Below are 19,447 nucleotides of genomic sequence, written 5' to 3'. Positions count from 1 at the left end.
TGAATCAATTTCACACTAGAAATGTGATTTATGACATAAAAGACCAATCCCAGCTTTAAAAGAATAGCAGAGCATTAGATAAAATGAGTAAAACCATTCAGTATCTGTCTGTTTTATAAAAAGCTACTGTGAACTGGAGGTTAGCTCAGTTTAGCATAAAGTAAGAAATTAGCTGAAGAATAACCTAGCCTGGTTCTGTATAAATTTAACAAAATCTGCCTGTCAATTTCATCCTAAAGCTCACTAATTAACACATTAAATCACAGTAGCTTAATTTCTACAAAAAATAAAAAATAAAATTAATTGACATGTTAGCTTAGTGTTTGTGCTACACAGTAGCCAAAGCTGTAGTTTCACATTTAGCGTACAGACATGAGAGTGGTCGATTGCTAAAAATTCCTTGCAAGAAAGCAAATATTTCCAAAATTCTAGAACTTGAATCTTCGACACTGGTAAAGTTCAGTCTATATCCTGAGTAGTGACTTCCTCTTTAAATAGCAATCCTTGGGGCTTACTGAAGTTCTCAAAAGTTTTACTCAGATGCTTTTGGATTGAGTTTCCATTGAGCATGTGGAGTTGCTGGTTAATGTAACCCCTGTGTGACATTAAAACTTTTGTTTACTTACATATAGCCATTGCTTGCTATTGAGATACACAAATGTGGCATCTGTTGTTATCCAAATCACTCAAAATAAAAACCTCTCTGAAAGAAAAAACAAACTTCTGCGACAAATTCAGTGTGGGATCACGTCTTCTTTATCAATTGAACCAAAAATTTCTAAAATTCATCTTAGGATGTGTGTCCTCACACCAAAACCTGCCTTCGCTGGTAGCACTGCTCTTAACAGACTCTTTCTTTCTGTCTTTTCCCTAAGAGGTACCCTGGACTGCTTCCAATAACACAGCATCACATTTTCACACCCAGATGCAGAATATTTGCTTGTTAAAAAGATTTTTTTTAAAAAAACACACCAGATGCTTGCTCTTTCACCACAGGCATTAACCCTTTACTGGGATGTGGTCCAGATTCAGAATCTTTCTTACACACAACCTTTTGCTGTAGTTAAATTAACACATTGTGCAGGTTGGAAGATTTTTGCAAGCATTTGAAAGTTAAGTATTGTTGCTCCAGGTACTTCCATAGACTTCTAAAAAGGTAATAACTTTTGAAATGAAAGCATAAGTAAAAATGAAATGGCAAGGTTGTATAAAGGTAATTCTAAAGGATGATTTGAACATGACTAAGCAAGCCAATACAGTCCTATGACCTCTTATAGATCAGTGAGACAAAGCAACTGTGTCTTAAAACTGATCAATGACATTGTAAAATCAATATTTAAAGCAAAAGAACCTATGGAAGATGCTAAAACCTGTAATTAAATCACTGCATTCTGCACAATTTTGCCAATTTATTTTGTGCCACATAAACTGATTAAACAGATTTTTACTCTCTTCACATTCATTCTGAACGATAGCATCAGAGCAGATTGTGTCTGGCTTTAATCTCGGGAGAAACGTGTCTGGTGAATCTTGATGAAGCTATGTCTTTGCTACCAGCTTTTCAGATGCTAGTCTAATAAAAGCCGCACCATGCCGCTAGCCCGCGGCTACACTGTTGACCGCCCATGGCGGATTAAAGCTGATTTCCCTTTTGGTCAGAGTCACTCTTGTAAGGGTAAGAGTGCTATCCTTGTCACTGATACCTAGCACACTGTTGTTTGATGCTGGGCATGTCTCTGTGGCACCCTAGCTCATCTATCATAGTAACTGTGAATGGCAGACGGGTACGGTGGAGGGACAGAGGAGGGCTCCGGCCCTCCCTTCTCTCACTATACTTAGTAATCTGTGTCGAGGCCGTTCCCTCAATGGAGAATGGAGACCTTGTGTTCTGAGGCTACAGATGGGCAAAAGAAACACAGCACGCACCACTTCAACTCTCCAGTGAGATAAATAGCAAGGCTATGAGGATATTTGATGCTGGCTAGCATTTTGTGTAAAAATGATTAAAAGGTTATTTACTCAGTCAGCTTGTAATGAGTGATGTGACACGAGCACAATATTTCTGCCGAGTTTGGACCGAGTTTTTGTCTATTTGCATTTTTGTCACTCTTTCTCACTGACTTGACACTGGTGAGGGTGTGAAAAAAAGTGATGTCACATATTTCCATGCACCAAATAGCTGATCAACAATTGAATCAAAACATGACAGTTGTTTGGTTGTTTATCACAAGGCCACACCAAATCTGATCAAACCACACCCGCACAGTCCTGATGAATCTGATCATGGAATGTTGAACTATTAACAAATGATACCTATGGGTGTTTTGTTCCCCAAACTTTGATTATTGCTTATTTAGTCACAAATGTCTCATATTACAGTCAAATACTTCGACTATTGAAAAACAAGTATTTAGAGGCTTTAATCCATAAAACTTCATTGGAATGCTAAAAACATCAAATTTAATTGCACATAGTGTATGTACAACAAAGCCTTGAACAATATACCACACACTTGACACAAATGGATCCAGCTGACAAAGGATACAGGCCTGTCTGAGGCAAGGAAACAGTACAAAACATCACATAGTGGCCATTAACTACATAGTTTATTTGCCTCATACTCCACATAGTTTGGTTGTCTGGCACTGAAAGCTTGCAGGGCAGTGAGTATCCTGGTCACGTCTGCACTGGAGAGTTTGAGTCTGTGGCGGAGCAGACAGGCGAACAGATCCACGTGTGGGGCCCCTGGAGGCGAGAGACGGTTAACCCTGTAGCGCAGCTCCACTAGCTGCAGCAGGGCAGAGTCCTGTGATCCCTGAGTGTACGGGTAGTCTATCTGCAGAATCAGGTCCTGGATCGCCTCGGGGTCGAAGTGCACGCTGTATCCGAAGAGCTGCATGCTGTTCACTTTCATGTAACCAATATTGTTCGACGGCTCTGTTGCCTCTAGAGGTTCATAGTACATCGTCATGTTCTTGCTACCTCCTGTCACTCCAGAGTCCCTGATACGACTCCTCAGGTAGAAATGAACCGTCTCAAAAAAGCTCTTCCATCTGTTTCCCAGAGTCAGCGTCCAGTTATAGCAGTCCAAGGGGATATCCAGCTTGGTCCGCTCCCAATCAGGATATCCATGCTGACCTATAGGCATGGTCCAGCTCTCTGAATGGCTACCCCCGAAAGGGTTCACAAACAGGGACAATGCAGGCTCCAGAGTGCTGTTCCTAGTGAGGCAAAACTGAAGGGCGAGTCCAAGGAGCATATGAACACGGTTGGACTTCACCCGGTTACTCTTGAGAGTGAGCAGCATTCTTTTCCTCCATGATGGGTCAAACCAAGTGTTTACACGCACATCATTGCTCACAAACACAGCATGCAGAGTGATACGTGGGTCACGCCGCTGGAGCAGGTAGCGCAGCTCTAGATCCTGCAGGTCTCGGTCACTCTCCAAGCCCAGGTAAGGGTCTGTAGGGTCGGGCACCGCTGGCCGACAGACTCCCTGGGTCAGGGTGAACCCGGGGTTACAGCTGGAACACCGGGTTCGGTTCTCTGTGGAACAGGACGCACAGCGAGGACCGTCGCCCACGAAGCAGGGAATAAGGCCTTGGCAAGGCGGATGGATGTAGGGGCAGGAGCAGCTGCGGCTCTTGTCAATGTAAACGCCAACCTGACTGTTCTCACTGCAGTATAAAAGGGAGAGGGCGTAGCTCAACCAGAAGCTCAGAGGCCTGAGGAGGAGATGACAGTTCTAATTCAGTATCCAATTCATAGTTGTTGTGATAAGTCGTTTTCATGTATTTGTGATTATGCAATGAAGAATATGTTTTGCCTAAGAAGATTAAATTCACAAAAAATGTGTTGTTCAGCGGAAACAATTTTAGCTAAACTCAGACTCAGCGGCATTTACAGAATCAAAATCAGATAAAAATGAATAATTTAATCTATTGGATACCCGTTCAGTGGTGCAGATGGGTGGCACTGACACACAGAGGCTTACACACATACAAACAGGTGTGCAAACATCTGAATGTCTCATAACTCTATTAAGCTTATACTGCTACAGTGGCACCAGCACAGCAACAGTAACAATGCTGTTAAAATGCAATTACAATGAGAAAAAGCAAATAAAAAACACAAATATTCTGTTTCATTGGGACATGAAAAAACTGACTTTCCCAGTGACCCTAAACCACAACCGAATTCTCTTTTACAAGCAGAAGGATGTGATAAAGAAGCGTAATTGGATTGTGAACTGAGAAGGCAGTGCCTGCATTTGACTACTGAGCTGATTGATTGTGTCATTTAGTTAATTTCCCTGCCAGAAATAGCTATCAACATAGAGTGTTCATGAGAGAGGCATAAATCTGAGTGAAGTTATGGCCACATCTCTGATGGGCTGCTGAAACAGAGTATCCAGGTGGGAGTGCCGCTGTAAAAAATACAGGGATAGATATACGCAAAGTCTTCATATATTACTGGCCATGGCAGCTTATATTCCTGGATGTTGCTGTGTTGCAATAAATGGATTATTATTGAGGAAGTTTTAGATGCTAGATTGATTGTAATGCAGTTTAAACCTGCCAACAATGAAACGTGTCTGTTTGGCCAAACATGATCCAGTTTGTCTTTCCTCCACTTTCACAGAGGAACAGTATCGCTCTTGTCAGCACTTTGCACCTCACTCCACCACTACTTTTCCTCAAGTGCCTTCTAATAAGTACTGTCTCGCTCCGCTGCTTTCCCCCAGCGCCTGGCGCATAAATCATTTTCATAATTATAAGTTTTGGGGAGCACCTTGACTTAACAGGGTGCAGTATAAATATTCCTCCCTCTTATTCCCATCTTGCCTCTTACCTCGGCCTCTGCAAGACTATTTTGGGCTGTTTTCGGCACCTCTTGCTGAGGCTGAAGAGCTTGTTAGTGGTGCGTTGAGCTTTGGTGAAAAGCTGGTTGCTGCTGGTCTCCAGCTGCCTGTAGCGCTGGGGCAGGCTGGCATCGGTCCTCCACAAGTGTTCCACGACAGACGTGTTTACAGCGTAATGGGTTGGCAGTTGCCCAACAAAGCTTTGGAACTCCTCTGGTAGGAAAAAGAACATGAATAAGTAAACTCTGCCTGTGGCTATGAGCTGTGGGGTAACAATATCCAGAAAAACTGCCTACTCCCAATTGTTTGTCCCAGAAAAGCAAACAGCTCAAGAGCAGACATGGTAGCTGCAACATGCCGAGGAAACATGTTTTGTTATTTTGATTTCGTGTACAAGGATGATTCCTGATCTCATGAACATGTCAGTGAAAAATCTTTCATATTTTTTTCTCTGTGAAATGATATGTGTTAATGACCAACTGTTGCCAGTACACAATACTGTACACCTTCAAAGCAACTAGCCTCTAATTAGACATGAGTGGCATTGAAAGCAAAATTGCTGTTCGTGCTTTGAACAATGAAAAAATGTCTGGTTGGCTCGGTAACTGTGATCAGTCGTGTCAAACGTGACAAGAAAGTGACATGTTTCTAAAAAGGTCCTTGACATTTTTTGATGCAGGAGCTGAAAACTTTTAACTCTGACACATTTATATTTCACATCTCAGAAGTACAATACATTCGCACATAGGTGCACACATGGCAGCAGTGCACTCTCTGCCACAAATTCTTTAAACTTTACAAGAAGACTTCATTTAAAATCCAAAAATAGACACAAACCTAAACTACTCATCACGCTCACCACAGGGGTCTGTGTCAAAGGTGCGCCATTGTGTGCTTTTCTTCAGCATCAGTGTATCCTACCATGGCACTATAACAATGTAGTAGTATAACCTTGGATTTGTTTTCCTTTGCAGCAACGTCTTCCTCCTGAGTTGTACCACAAGACAATCTATCGAATTTGCTGCAAATATCTGCGTAGTCTGGGCTGCTAATCTTCTCTTCTGTGGTATGGTGTTTTATGGTAATTATAGCAATGCCTCAAAATTAATGTTATAATACATTATTCGGTACATGGACGTGGGCCAGGCTTTGTGCGATTGCTGGGTAATTTTTTTTTTTGTACAGATGCCTTTTTCAAGTGTATAGAGCTGAGGGAAATTAGTATAGAAGCCTCGAATGAGAAAGTGTGCTCTTATACGCCATCATTCCTGTCAGTCAATGTCACACAAGCAATGAAAGAACTCCGCAACAATGAAGTTACATCGTCCAACCATGTTTATAAGCCTAATGGTGGTGTAACTCCAGTAGTTATAGATCAACATATTACTAAAGCAATAGTCCAGCGGTGTGGCTTTATGATTTCATGTCATGAATTCTTTTCCTTTAATAATCTTTTTTTAATTTTATTGTTGGTTTATCTTTTTGCTCAGTTAATGTGGATGTTGAGATTGCTTTTTCCATTGTGAGAGCTTTAAATTATTGAAATTGCTTAGTAGTTTGACATTTAACTGGCTTTCTTGCTGAGAGAAAGTACTGATAAGATAAGATAAGATAAGATAATCCTTTATTAGTCCCATAACTGGCAAATTAGTGTTACAGCAGCAAACAGGATATAGAGGGTGCAAAGCAATATACCACTCCAGTGTCTGCACAGTAAATATGACACTACATCTAACAGCCGGATAGCCCAGCTTAGCACAAAGACTGACGGACTCTGCCCAAAGGTGACAAAACCCACCTCAAAAGCTCTTTAATTAACATATTATATGTAATTTATTGTGTTAAAAAAAAAAGAAAAACAATATTATGAGTTGAAATGGGGTTAAATGCTTGGAGTTTTATTAGACTTTAGCTTTTATGCAGATTAAACAACATGTCGTGTTTGATATTACAACACAGTATATGAGTGGCATCAGTTCTCTCACGTAACTCTTGGCAAGAAGTTAGATAAGTATATTCCCTAAAATATCGAACAGTGCTTTTAATTTCACATTTGTGGTGTTTGAGGCCCAATAACAAAAACAAGTTGTTTTCATGTTAACTCTGAAATGCAACTTAATTATTTCTTTGAGGTAAAAATAATCTGTTTCCTGAATTCCAGAAAAAGATTTTAAAAGCCTGTGTTCCACCTGTAGGTTTCTGACAGCACCATTCACACTGACATTTTCAAATGCCATTTTGGAGGTCACACTGAATTGAAATGCTTGACTCACCGGATTCCTCAAACTCCTGGTTGGTCAGCCTCCAGGCGTCTCTGATGCGCAGCAGGTTGTTTTCCAGAGTGTGCAGGTCAGAGTGAGGACAGTTACACTGGGGGAAGTCCACAGTGCACTCACACCAGCAGTCACTGTTCTGACACACAAACTGACCTTCGGATTTACAGCCGATGTAGTCGAGAGCTGCTTGAATGAAGCGGCTCTGCAAGTAGCCTGGTAGGATGACTTGCAGCCCTGTGGAGGGTAAAAGATGGGCTGAGGTCACGTGAAAAATATCGGTATGGAGTTATAGTACATCTTCAGAGTATCAAAGAATAAGGTTGGTGACATTCTATCTTGTTCTTATTATCAGCAAAGGCCATGAAAAGAACAAAAAGGAACAATATATTGATCTCACTAAGTCTTGCTAGTGTAGCTGAACCTCTTCCCATTGCCACAGAACTCTGCTGAAGTCTAAAAACTACAGGGGACATGTTCTATCAGCACCACGAACACACACACACTGTAGTTTATTTTGACTCAGTCCCTCACATGCTGTCCTGCTGCTGTACATACTCATGCATACACTAAATGCACATTAATTCACTGCTGAAAACAGGTCCAACAAATACACTATTTGCTCCTGCTTGTTCCTGTTTGTTAAAACCAAACAAACACAGCGTCCAGCTGTTCCAGGAATTAGCTTTTTGTGAAAACGTTTTTAAAGATTTAAGTCTTTGGTAGTGAACAATGGGACTGAGACTGAGTGCATCAGGTTAATGAAGTCAGAGAAAATTAAAAAAGGACCAACACACTGTTGGCTTTTGGGTCTTTTATGGGATTTGTTGACAATAAGAATCCTTAAAACCTTGCTATTTTGGGAAGTGTGCTTATTCACATTGTTACCAAGAGTCAGATGAGAAGATCAACCACTTTCATATTTTAATTTAGCTTATCAAAAAGTCAGCAGACAGGGTTCCCCCGCCTGTCTGGCTCAAAGGTAACAAAATATAATTTTAATTAATGAACACATTATATGTCCTATTATAAGTTGCGGTTTTAGTTCTTTCCTCCTGTTTTCAGTCTTTATGCACATCTGCTGCTGGCTGTAAAATATGCAGTTTTCTTAAATATTAAACCAAGACCAAACTGATGAATCTGTAATTTTCTACAAATCTTTGCCAAAGTTTTTCAGAAGCATTTCGTGTTTATTAATGGGAGGCCACAAAAACATGTCACCATGATGATTTAGGGAGCATATTCTACCTCGTAGTTGGACCTTGTTTTCCGGACTGTGAACCAGTACGGAGCTGACTGTGTCCAGATTGTCATAGTTGCTGCATCCGAGGGGCCCAGTTCGGGTTTCCGTCACCTGTAAGGATGCCAGGAGAATGTGAATCTTTTGTATTGTGATAGAGGCTTTTTTGTTATTTCACTTCATGTTAACTGGAGAGACAGCTCAGTTCCAACCACCCCCTCTTAAACACAGAGAACAAGACAGCAGATAATCTTAGTTTAGTCAGACAGTCATCAGTCATGTCACTTTGACATGACCTGTATGTACCGCCTCATTTTCCTTGTTTATTTTCAAAAAAAGGTCAAGAGAACATAAAAAGCCTCATCAAAAGTATTTTATGCCTCAAATGATTTTTGAATGCAATGACTCATTGTGAGTTCTTCTCTCCTCAGACAGAATAATTTGTTCTGATCTGAAAGAAGAAATCAATTTCACTTTGACTGAAAACTTTAAACCAATTCACTTCTCTGTTGACATGATTTCTAACAGTAATTAATCTCGATGTTTAACGTACAAATTCAGACACGCTGAAACATAAAAACACATAACTTACTACATATTTGCATAAACTGAATGCTTCTTATTTCGCACTGAATCCTCAGCACCGTATGTGTTTTTAATGAATGGCCATGTATTGCAGGTGCTGCTTTACATCCCTCATAAAAATGTAGTATTCATCTCCCTGTCTCGCTCTCTTTCTCTCACTCAGATCTTCAATCTGCCTGAACTCCACACACGCTGCAAAGTGGCAAATGAATGGAAGTCAGCCTGGCTGGAAATTAATGGAATGATATATCTAATCCATCAAACTGATGCATAACCATAGAAACACGTTCTCAGACTGGGGAGGCACTTGTCTTCATCAGTGGCTACTCACTTTAGCATCTACGTTTGCCCCTTGGGCTGATTAATGCATACACTCTAATAGCCACTTCAGATGATAAAATGGATGATTGGTGTTTTATAGTACAGAACGCATGGCTGCTGCTTTGTTCTGCCTCTGTGGGGAGGCAATATCTTAGAAACCTTGTATCATGTGGTATTGTCATCAACTGCTTCAGCAGTCACTCAGTTAGTCTGTAATGGGTGTAAAGACACGCTTGACCATCTTATTATAAAAGTTTAAAAAAAATCAAATCAAATCATCCCACTTCCTCCTGCACGCCTAAGTTTTCTGTGGCAATAAACTTAACGGCGAGGAGAGAAAAACAGGAGAGACAGACCTGGCAGACTTGCTGTTCCCCTGCAGCTACAACAGGTGAACTTGCTCGTGTCAGACCAATTCTGTAAATAAGCATTTGTTCTTAATCCCACCTGATTAAACACATTACGGAAATAAATTCCCTGAGCAGGATTTAAAGGATGTGTTAGTGCATGTTATCTTCAAGTTGAACTACCAAAGTGTGATGAATTTAAACCTGCATGTTGTGACAGAATCTCAGTCAGTGCTGGAAGGAAGTTAAATACACTTACCTCAAGTACTGTACTTAAGTGCAATTTTCATCTACTTGTACTTCACTGGAGCATTTACATTTTATACTACTACTAATATTTTAACTTCCGTCTTCCTGAGAGAAATTGTATTTATTTTTACTTAATTTTAAAGCTACCGTTGCTAGCTACTCTAACTAAATTGAATGCAAAATCATTATTTTTTCATAGTATACACAGTTTAGCTGCTGTCGTAGCACTGAGTTGAATCATCTAAGTTTACTCTGGGCATGTTGCTTGTGGTAGCGATTACATCGGTCAGAGTTGCTGATTGTTTGTCGTCCTATGAGGGCTATGGCAAACTCTCTCCTCTCCAGTGGGTTCCTATTTCCATAGGCGTGATATGTACCAATTTCACCTTTTCAATCAATCAGTCAATCAGTACGAACATTTTACTAGCTAGTGTGTCACAGACATTACTGTTTTCACGCTGAGCAGGGTGCTCTCGATCGATCTAACTTAATGACAAACGTTTTAAAACCAATTCAACACTAGACTGCATTCATTGTTAACCTTCGTTTTACTGCCCACTCAAGCTGCAGTGTGAAGTCTATTGCACCCATAACCACACCTAGCAGTGTCGGCCTACTGACACACCCTGGATTACACTTCTTCAAGTTGAACCACTGAAAGACAGTAAAAAATATTTTAGTTGGTGATATTTTAAAAGTACATGCCATTGTGAAAACTTTTACTTGCAGCTTGTAAGTAAATGATGATACAAATACTTCTTCCTCCAGTGACTAAAAACTGCAGATACATTAATATATAAAAACACTGCATATCTTTGAAGTGCTGGAACACAAACAATGAGTTAAACAACCCATCGGTCCTGGATAAAGTTATTTTGTTGGTGTTATATTGACCCAGACTTGGTCAATTTTGACCTAGTGATGTGTGTATGTATTTACTTACTGAGATCATTTTCCACCACTGGCAGTCACTGAATACCGTAAGTTATTCATCCACAACCAAACCAGTCCATCTCAACGCTTTTTATCTTGCCGTTTCTATGTGCAAAAGCTGGAGGCTACCAACCACCAAGCCAGAGGAAGAACACCTTTAGGCAGTGACCACATGGTGTTTAATCCCCCAACACACTGCTGCAGTATTTACAGCTTTCTTAACTTTCACATACCCGTATGGCAGTGGATGCTATCTGGAGGTGGTGCAGCCTGCGCAGGGTGCTCTCCCTGTCGGTGAAGTAGGAAGCAGCCAGCTGGTGGAGGGTTTCCAGGGTCACTGTTCCCGTAGTGTTTGGGTTCCTGTTGCTGCTATGGCTGCTCTCAGCCCCCGAGGGTGAAGAAGACTCCTGGCTAAATTTCCTCTTATCCACGAAGATCGTCAATGACTCCTCCCCTGGTGACAGTCAGGCAGAGGGAACAAGAGCTTCATTAGCTTTGACAGAGCAGCACTAATCACCTTTCATTAGTATCTTTTCAGATTGGATAGAAAAGTGCAGCAGTGATTAAGTGCTGTGGGGGAACCGATGATTTGGTTGATTGGAGGAAAAGGCAGAGACAAGATCTCTGCATCTATTAAAATCCTTAGAGGCAGAAAGCTTATTCAAGATCATTGATCAAGTTCCCTCAATTATTTTAATTATCTTAATTATCTTTGCCAAAAAATACATTAAAAACAAAACACCTCTCAGATGCTGCTTCTCTTGGAAACATCTTTAACAATTATAATTATTACATGACTAATAAAAATCAAACTACCACAACAGACTTACGAAAGCTTTTTACAAATTTAACATTATGATTGCCGTGTACTGTTGAAGGAGAATCCTAACCTTGATAAAAGTGCTTTATTGTGATAAAGTGAAATAAATAACTAGTAAATAACTAACTAATAAATAGTTGATTTCCCTACATTTCTCATAATAACTTAACATAATTTGTCTGTCCTAAAGAAATTGTCTATATCTATCTATCTATCTATCTATATATACATATGTCTATATATAGATATATAGATATAGATATATATTGGTGGGTGCATCTTAAAGTGCAGAGTGCACGGTGCAAACCGTAACAACATTTAATCCTACTTTAACGTTAACAGCATGTCAAGACCGTTTTGTCAATACACATCTCACTGGCACTTGTCCCAAACTGGTCCTTCGCCACTGCTGGCACATATGGACCGTCACTCCATGTAAGGTGACATTTAGCTGTGACTGAGCCTGTGCTTTACACACTGTACCCAGGTAGACTTCTTGTTTTCCTGAAGATGTGATTTAGTTTAATCAGGAAATCTCAATCTCAATCAATCCAAAACTTCTCAATTTGACCATAAAAACAAATATATAAGGCTTTAAACCATCTTATTTCTATTTGCTAATCAACATTAACCAGATGTTGTGCCATTCTGGATGACACACAATTTCTCCAAATTGCCTTCCAAAATGACACGACTGCTTTCTGATCTATAGTATCTATTGGCAGGACTGTAGCTTTTAAAACCATTAAATGTGACAATTCCAAAAGAGATTCATATGACTATTTTTCTAACCTGCAAATGCTACCACATGACATTTGCTTTGGTTATGATCTAATGACCCTGTCAGTGGGATGAAAATATTTTGCTGTTCCCTCTGAAGCAAACGATGAGGACAAAAATTGATAAATTGATTGATAGATATGACTGTTAAAAGAAAACAACTCTGATTGTCTCCCCTGTCCAAGTTATACACTTTGTTGACAGATAATCCCCCTCAACCTGCATGCTGTGAAGTTTTATGGCTTTTCCCTTGCATGGCTTTTCTCATAGACAGAAGTCATAATTCTCATGGCTGCTCGAGATCCCCTTCAGGTATCGTTAACATGTCATATTAGGCAATTGAATATTTGCTTGAAACAGACATCTACTTCAGCTGGATTAAGTTTTACAACATCAGCAATGTCAAAATCTGAACATTGTGTAACAGATCAAAAGTTGTTCCAGGTGAAACACAGGAGTTTATTAAAAATGTCTGTGTTGCACTGCGTTCTGCTGAGTCCACTGACAGGGTGTGTGATTGTATCTTTGTCTTGATGGATTTCTGCCTGAGAGGTTTTTGAACACTGGTATAAAATGGTAGATCTATAAATGAGGTGCTTAGTCTTCAGTTCTGACATAATTACAGCCAATTCATACGTTCCCTGTCCATTTTTGGCCAGGTGCTGTATTTGTCTGTGTATTTGATACAAGCACACCAAACGTCAGATTAATCCTGGATTGAAAGGCAGGATGCCAAAAGCTGCTATTAACACAATTTGCATTTGGATAGCTCCTTCAAATAGGTGTTTTCAAACCCACGTGTGCATTAATGAAGTATACTTTGCACTAATGATTTATTTGTGATAGAAAACTGCATGCGTACGATAGTGTTAGAGAATTATGACATTCTGACAATGCGACAGAAATGCTATATCTTTCACAGCTTTCTCCCGTTCATTTTGTACACCAAGCCAGAGTGATTTATTTGTGAGCCAAAAAAAAAAGCCTGCTACAGAAAAACTGTTATATGCTTTGTTGTTTAGAAAGCAACAGACGGTAAAATTGGTACTCCATGTGCTGAAAAAAAATATAAAAGCTGTGTGAATCAGGCCTGCTTTGAAGCTTTGGGTACTCTACTGTACCTCCCAGAGTGGCAGAGAGGAGGAGGTGGGTGCCATATTTCTTGATTAGATTCTCTGTAATCGTCTGGAGGGTTGGCCGCCTCCCCAGCTGACGGATCGTGTGCATGAAGTCGGGGTCGAGGGGCAGAGCCAGGCCTCCGCTGCCACCAAGACTGTCCCGTTTCTCCACCGCCAGGCTGTTGACCTTCCATCGTCCAAACTCCCTGGAAACATGACATTGCGCACACGTACACAGAGACATTTGCTCACTTGGTTTGGATGGTGCATAAGGCTCCAGGCCGCTGTTTAACAAGCTGCATTGAAAGCAAAAGATGAGGTGAGTGTGTGCTACATATACTGACGCACGACACACTGCACAGTGCACTGTACTTTGTCAACACAAAATGACGCTGTGTTGTACAGCCAGAAGCGCTCTAACAATATGTCTCTGATGTGTAAGAGAAGCACTTTTAACTACGTGGTTACATTATTTATTAAAAGGAGTACGTGATTAGTGTGAGCTTGAAGTCAGTCAGGTTGTGGTTGGTTATTTATCGGTTCTTAAATTTTTTCTTGCACCTTTACCCTTCACATAGTATTTATTAGGGCAGCAGAGTGCCCATTTGAATTGACTAAAACTAGGCTTTATTAAAGACTATTTGTGATGCAGCATAAAAATAGATTTTGTTAGAATAAACTTTTTGTCCTGCAATAGTCTTGGTTTAGGCTGAATCTCATTTTTTTCAATAGGTTCAATTAACATTGCCTTTGTAATAAAAACCACAACCACCAATGGAAACTGGACATTTTAACCAGGTATTTCATATTTTTCCATTTCGAATCCTCTGCTCATCTACAAACTAGTTATGATGCACTCAGAGCCAGGGCTTTAGCCACTGTTGAGGACGCTGAGATCATGTCTCTGTGATTTTGTTTCTTTACTTTTTTCCCCCAAATACATTTGTTTGTCTGTTTGTTTTTCCCCCTCCTGGCAGTGTAGAGAAGCTTTGAAACTTTTAGACTTTATGTTGACAAATAAAAGTGTAACATTTTTTGCAGGTCTATAATTTCCTTGTAATTTATTGGGAAGTTTCCTGAATAGAAAAGAGGGAATATTTAAGCATTTCAGAAGCTTTTTTTTTTTTTAAAGGTGGGTTTTCCTTAAAAAATTGTTTGGGAAAATACATTTATTTTTTGAGTTTATTCATCTTCACTGACGTTAACCAAAGGTCAACTGCTGTCTGTAGCTTTAGCTTTAATATATGGACATGATCATCTAACTCTTGTAAGAAAGAAATTTATTTCAAATGTATTGTTTTCAATATCAAATATATTTTGTTGCAAATTTCTCCTCTTAAAGATCCAGTGTGAAGGATTTAGTGGCATCTAGCAATAAGGCTGAAGACTGCAACCAGCTCAACACCCCTCATCTCAGCCTGCATTACGGGGGCTGCTAAAACCGTGAAAAAGGCAAAAGGCCCTCTCAAGAGCCAGTGTTTATTCTTGGCTACTGTAGAAACATGGAAGTTCAAGAAAGCATGCAAGAGGTCCAGCTCCCTCTGCAGAAATAAAAGCCCAAAGTTGGTGGTGCGCCACCCGGGTAGTTAGCGTGGAGCTTTAAATTAGACTGGTGGTGTTCAGGTGTTAAAACTTTCCCGGGTTAGTTGGAAGTTTCAGCCAGCTTATTCTGCCCAAGGTTGGTAACTGGTAACTGGGGTATATATTGTAATGATCAGCATCACACCAAGATAATTTTCCTTTTTCAGATTACATATATATATATATCTCTATATATATGCATAACATTTTCATGTAGCCCCTGGTTGGGAATCTGTTCGAGCACTGTTGTGAACAAGCTTGTTGAAGCTTTAAATAACTGCTGCACGGGTAAAACAGAACTTATTGCAATGCAATGATGTAACTCCCACAGCAACAGAAAGACATCAAATCAAAATAAAACCTCACATCATCAGCTGCCATCATTTGTTATCTTGTGCCCCTTGGGTACAAGTCTTGTTGAGCTCTAGCCATTCACAAACCAGCTAGGAGATACCTCTGCTACTGTCTCACTGTTTCTCCCTCACTCCACGCCACCAGATAATGTCTGCCTCTCCCACAGTGCTGCCTGCTGCTGTGTGTACCTCCCTCTATTTCTTGGAGGCAATCAAATCACTGCCATGAGAAAAATGAGCGGCCGTGAAATAATTGGGGAACCGGGACATTGTGGAGTGTGTCATTACAGCCAATCATCATAACGAGGGGACAGGCTGAGTGTCCGTCCCTGGTGGACAGATGGCCGTTGTGGATCCAGCCCAGGGTTTAGCCTACAGCTATACTCCATCAGCATGCACATACTGCAAACAGAGGGCTCGTTGCTGCACCAGTGGGTTTGGATATGTAACATAAAGGCTTGCTGTATGTACTGTAAGCACTCGATAGCGAGGACAACAACTCCTTCGAGGACAGAAAATGTAAAAAAAAAAAAAGATGTGGAGAGCAACTCATCGCATGCTGCTGCATGACTGACAGCCACGTGTGGCTCATGGTGTTTCAGCTATTACAGAGGTCAGAGGAGTAAGTTTAAGCCTCCAGGCTTTTAAAAAGCACGCAGAAAAATACAAAGCATCACTGTGGGGACAGTGGAAAATATTGCTGTGACATATTATGACTAAGAATAAATGCTGTCACTGTCTCCAAAAATCCTTAATCCTTTAAAGCGTCTTTGGGTGAGAAATGCGAGTGGGCATCTTACAGGTTGCTGGACCGACTGCCTCAAGGTAAAAGACCCTCAAGTGGTAAGAGTCTGCCAGTACAGCAAACACATGGTGGCCGCCTCGAACTGTCCACTCCTTTGTCACTGTCAGTGATTTTCACTGATTATGGAGGAGGTTTAGAAAAGAAGAAGCTTTAAGTAAAGGGCTACTGGGACATTTATGCAGCAGGTCTATTGAAAAAAATGCAGGTGTCACTCAGAGATAAACACCAGAGCCTGAAAGATCCCAGAGAGGAGATAATGGACCTATTGATTCATACACCTACAGATGCAGACCATAAAATATCTTTTCACTGCAGTAAACACTTGGCAATGTCCACTGGAGAGAAGAGACCGTCTTGTGCCTGAAGTGTTGATAAGTCACCTACATGCTAACTATAATGAAAATTGATCCAAAGATTTAAAAACCTCAATAAATATACTCTAACTAGTGAAGGATATCAACGGATGCTGACTTCTGACAAAACTATAAACTCAAAAGTATGTAGTATATATAATAAATCTAACTTGTTGGTGACTTAAACACCGAAAGATGTAGCAATGGAATGCGTTGATCGACATAGTGGACACAAAAGAATTACAACAAAGCAGGAACGTAATCAAAGCCTTGAAAATTCTTGTGAGGAATATTTAGGCAAAGGCAAAAGCAAAGTCACAGCACTCACTGAAAGGAAGCAACTGTCCACGCACGCTGTCATGGGATTAACTCCTCTTGCAGGGGTCATTTTGAAACATCAGCAATAACAAAATGACGAAATGTCAGTCTCTGAAAACAAAAATGCTTCATACTATTTCGACGTCTGATGAGTTTTAAGCCAGAATGCTTAAAGAGAAGGAGCAAAGGACACACTTTGCATCACTGCAGCACTTCTGATTTGCTCATCAGCTTGCAACTAATTTGATGCAGGTGTGATACCTGTGAGGGCAATCTTGAGAGTGTGCAGGTTTTCATCCCAAACACTACAGCAGCTGCTTTTGCTGATTATTTCCTCTCTGGCTCAAAGTGCTCATCAGTGAAATTATCCAGAGGGGTTGTTCGGTGAAATGAAAACCTACAAACACTCACAGCTCAACCCTGAAACTCCTGGAGGAAACATAAATACGTGCTTTGAAAACCTGCACATAGTGTAAATACACACAGAGCTCTCCACCTGTCTCACCTGTAGATCTTGTATCTGGTGGTGAAGCCCTGCTGGTACCTCTCCGCAGCCTCCGTGAACTCCAGAGATTGGTGGAAGGGCCCTTTATCCGACAGCAGCCAGCCAAGGGAGCCGGAGGCGCCGTCGCTTTGTCCGGCGGCGGGTGAGGCTCCACCGGCGGCTTCGGCCCTGGAGGTCCAGCAGCAGAACCAGAACCAGAGCCAGAGGCTGAGAGCCGCCCCCTCCCATAGCAGAGACAGCCGCTTATGACTGATCCTCTGAGAGCTCATGCTTCACCCAGCGACACCTCATTCTCTCCGGACTGGGAGGAAGACACACCATGGCAATGTTAGTTTCACACATTTTATGGGTGAAAAAGTAGCTAGTGCGTCGTGCAGATCTGGCGACGCACTAGCTACTTTAGGATGCGTAAATTCGCTCTCAGAGCCAGTATTTGAGAGTTCAGTAGACTAAGTGCATGGTGAGATGTTTTATCAGACTGAAAAGACACTCACCCGATTGTACAGTAGGGACCAAACGATGCGCTCTCAGGAATAAGTCAACTCTTCAGGTCTTGGAGAAGCTGCGAATAAGAGCCTCTTCAGTTCGCTGGTCCAACCAAATGCATCGATGCGCGATGAGTCCTTTGTCTCAACTCCAACTTGACTTGTGCTCTCGCTCAACTTTTATTTCGGTATGCGATCCTACCGCGTCCGCTCGTCCATCCGCTCCTCTGTGCGAAGTTGCAGCAGCGGGGGGACACGAACACAGAGGAGTTCATAGTGAGGACGCGGTCACACGGATATTCCCAGAGGCTGAACGCAAAAGGAAGGCTTCTCCATCCCGAGTGGAATTACACAGCACGATCCTTAAAGTTGCTGCTGTTCACCTATTTCTTCTTCTTCTTCTTCTTCTTTTTTTAAATAAATGTTGCGTGTGAGTGGCTACCTCCCCCCCACCACCACCTCTGCAGTGAGAGCTGCTGGATGAATGAGCGCCCGCTTCAACACAGAGAGCTTTTCTTCCCCCAGTGTTTTTTTTTTCTCTTTTTACGAGTGAGATAGCAAGAGGGCGAGCAAGTGCATCATGATGAGGGCAATACAGTCTGAGCGTATTCAAGTTTTCAGTACATCAGGGTGGTGGTGATGATGATGATGTTCTTGGGGGCTGCTGCAATCATTCACCATTACCTTCACATAATTTTCCCTCATTATTTGCTATCTCAGCATGTTCCTCCCCCTGAAAGTGGCACATTAAGTGTGTTAAAAGAAATTTCATAAGAGACAAATTATTCCACTGTGTTCTTTCTCCTTTTATTGTCCTGAGCTTCAGCCTCAGCCTCGACTAAATGGTCCACATCTGCTCCTGTGATGACACGTTCATTGCTGGATTCACCAGTGAGAGGAATTAAAGGCCATTATCATGAAACATTTTACCTGTGTGATGTTATTCAAGTTCAGGAGTGCACTCTTTTTGTCACCTCTAAGCATAATTTGTACAAAAAACATGTTTCTCTAAGTAAAAAGGATGCTTAAATTCATATGCAAATGAAACGTTTGACCTGCAATTTATAAATGATAAACTTTAAATGCTAAAACATTTTAGTGCAAATTCACATTACTAATGGTATTTCTCAGACAGTGATGGCTGAGGAGACAGGTGCAGGAACAGATGCTGATGTGGACCCACCCCCCCCTCTGCTTTCCTTGCAGCAACATCAGAACTACTTGACACACAGTTGACAAATCTTCCAGACGTGAAAATCTGAATGACGTTACAGGAAAGTTAGCTGCCACAAGCCTTCAAATTATGATGGAGGGGAGCTCTGTGTGTGTGTGTGTGTGTGTGCGAGCGCGCGCGCGTGTGTGTGTGTGTGTGTTTAGGACTCGACAGGTACAGAAGATGAATGTCTAATTAGGCTCTTGTGTCTGCTCTTCGGGGATACAACAATGGAAGAAGCCAAATTCCTGAGCCAAAAGTTATTTGATGTTGGCGCAATTATACTTTATGTTTGCCAGGAGAGTCC

General features: G+C 41.2%; 1 protein-coding gene across 3 annotated transcripts; it reads right to left on the bottom strand.

Annotated features, from left to right (window-relative positions):
• Positions 1-2,395: 2,395 nt before the first annotated feature.
• Positions 2,396-18,838, bottom strand: LOC124069843 (BMP/retinoic acid-inducible neural-specific protein 3-like). Of its 3 annotated transcripts, XM_046409322.1 has the most exons (8): positions 17,937-18,838; positions 17,443-17,743; positions 13,531-13,733; positions 11,043-11,263; positions 8,383-8,488; positions 7,135-7,371; positions 4,852-5,074; positions 2,396-3,725 (listed from the first exon to the last, which is right to left on the bottom strand). In XM_046409322.1, the coding sequence occupies exons 2-8, from the start codon at positions 17,709-17,711 to the stop codon at positions 2,594-2,596; spliced, it is 2,391 nt and encodes a 796-aa protein (XP_046265278.1). In that variant the 5' UTR covers positions 17,712-17,743; positions 17,937-18,838; the 3' UTR covers positions 2,396-2,593. The 3 variants fall into 3 exon arrangements, with proteins under 3 accessions (XP_046265278.1, XP_046265279.1, XP_046265280.1); XM_046409323.1 differs by lacking the exons at positions 17,443-17,743; positions 17,937-18,838 and adding an exon at positions 16,973-17,211; XM_046409324.1 differs by lacking the exons at positions 17,443-17,743; positions 17,937-18,838 and adding an exon at positions 16,948-17,210.
• Positions 18,839-19,447: the final 609 nt, after the last annotated feature.

Source organism: Scatophagus argus, chromosome 13 (assembly GCF_020382885.2).
Source record: "Scatophagus argus isolate fScaArg1 chromosome 13, fScaArg1.pri, whole genome shotgun sequence".
Classification (NCBI taxonomy): domain Eukaryota; kingdom Metazoa; phylum Chordata; class Actinopteri; family Scatophagidae; genus Scatophagus; species Scatophagus argus.
This window is presented reverse-complemented; position numbering and strand designations above follow the sequence as displayed.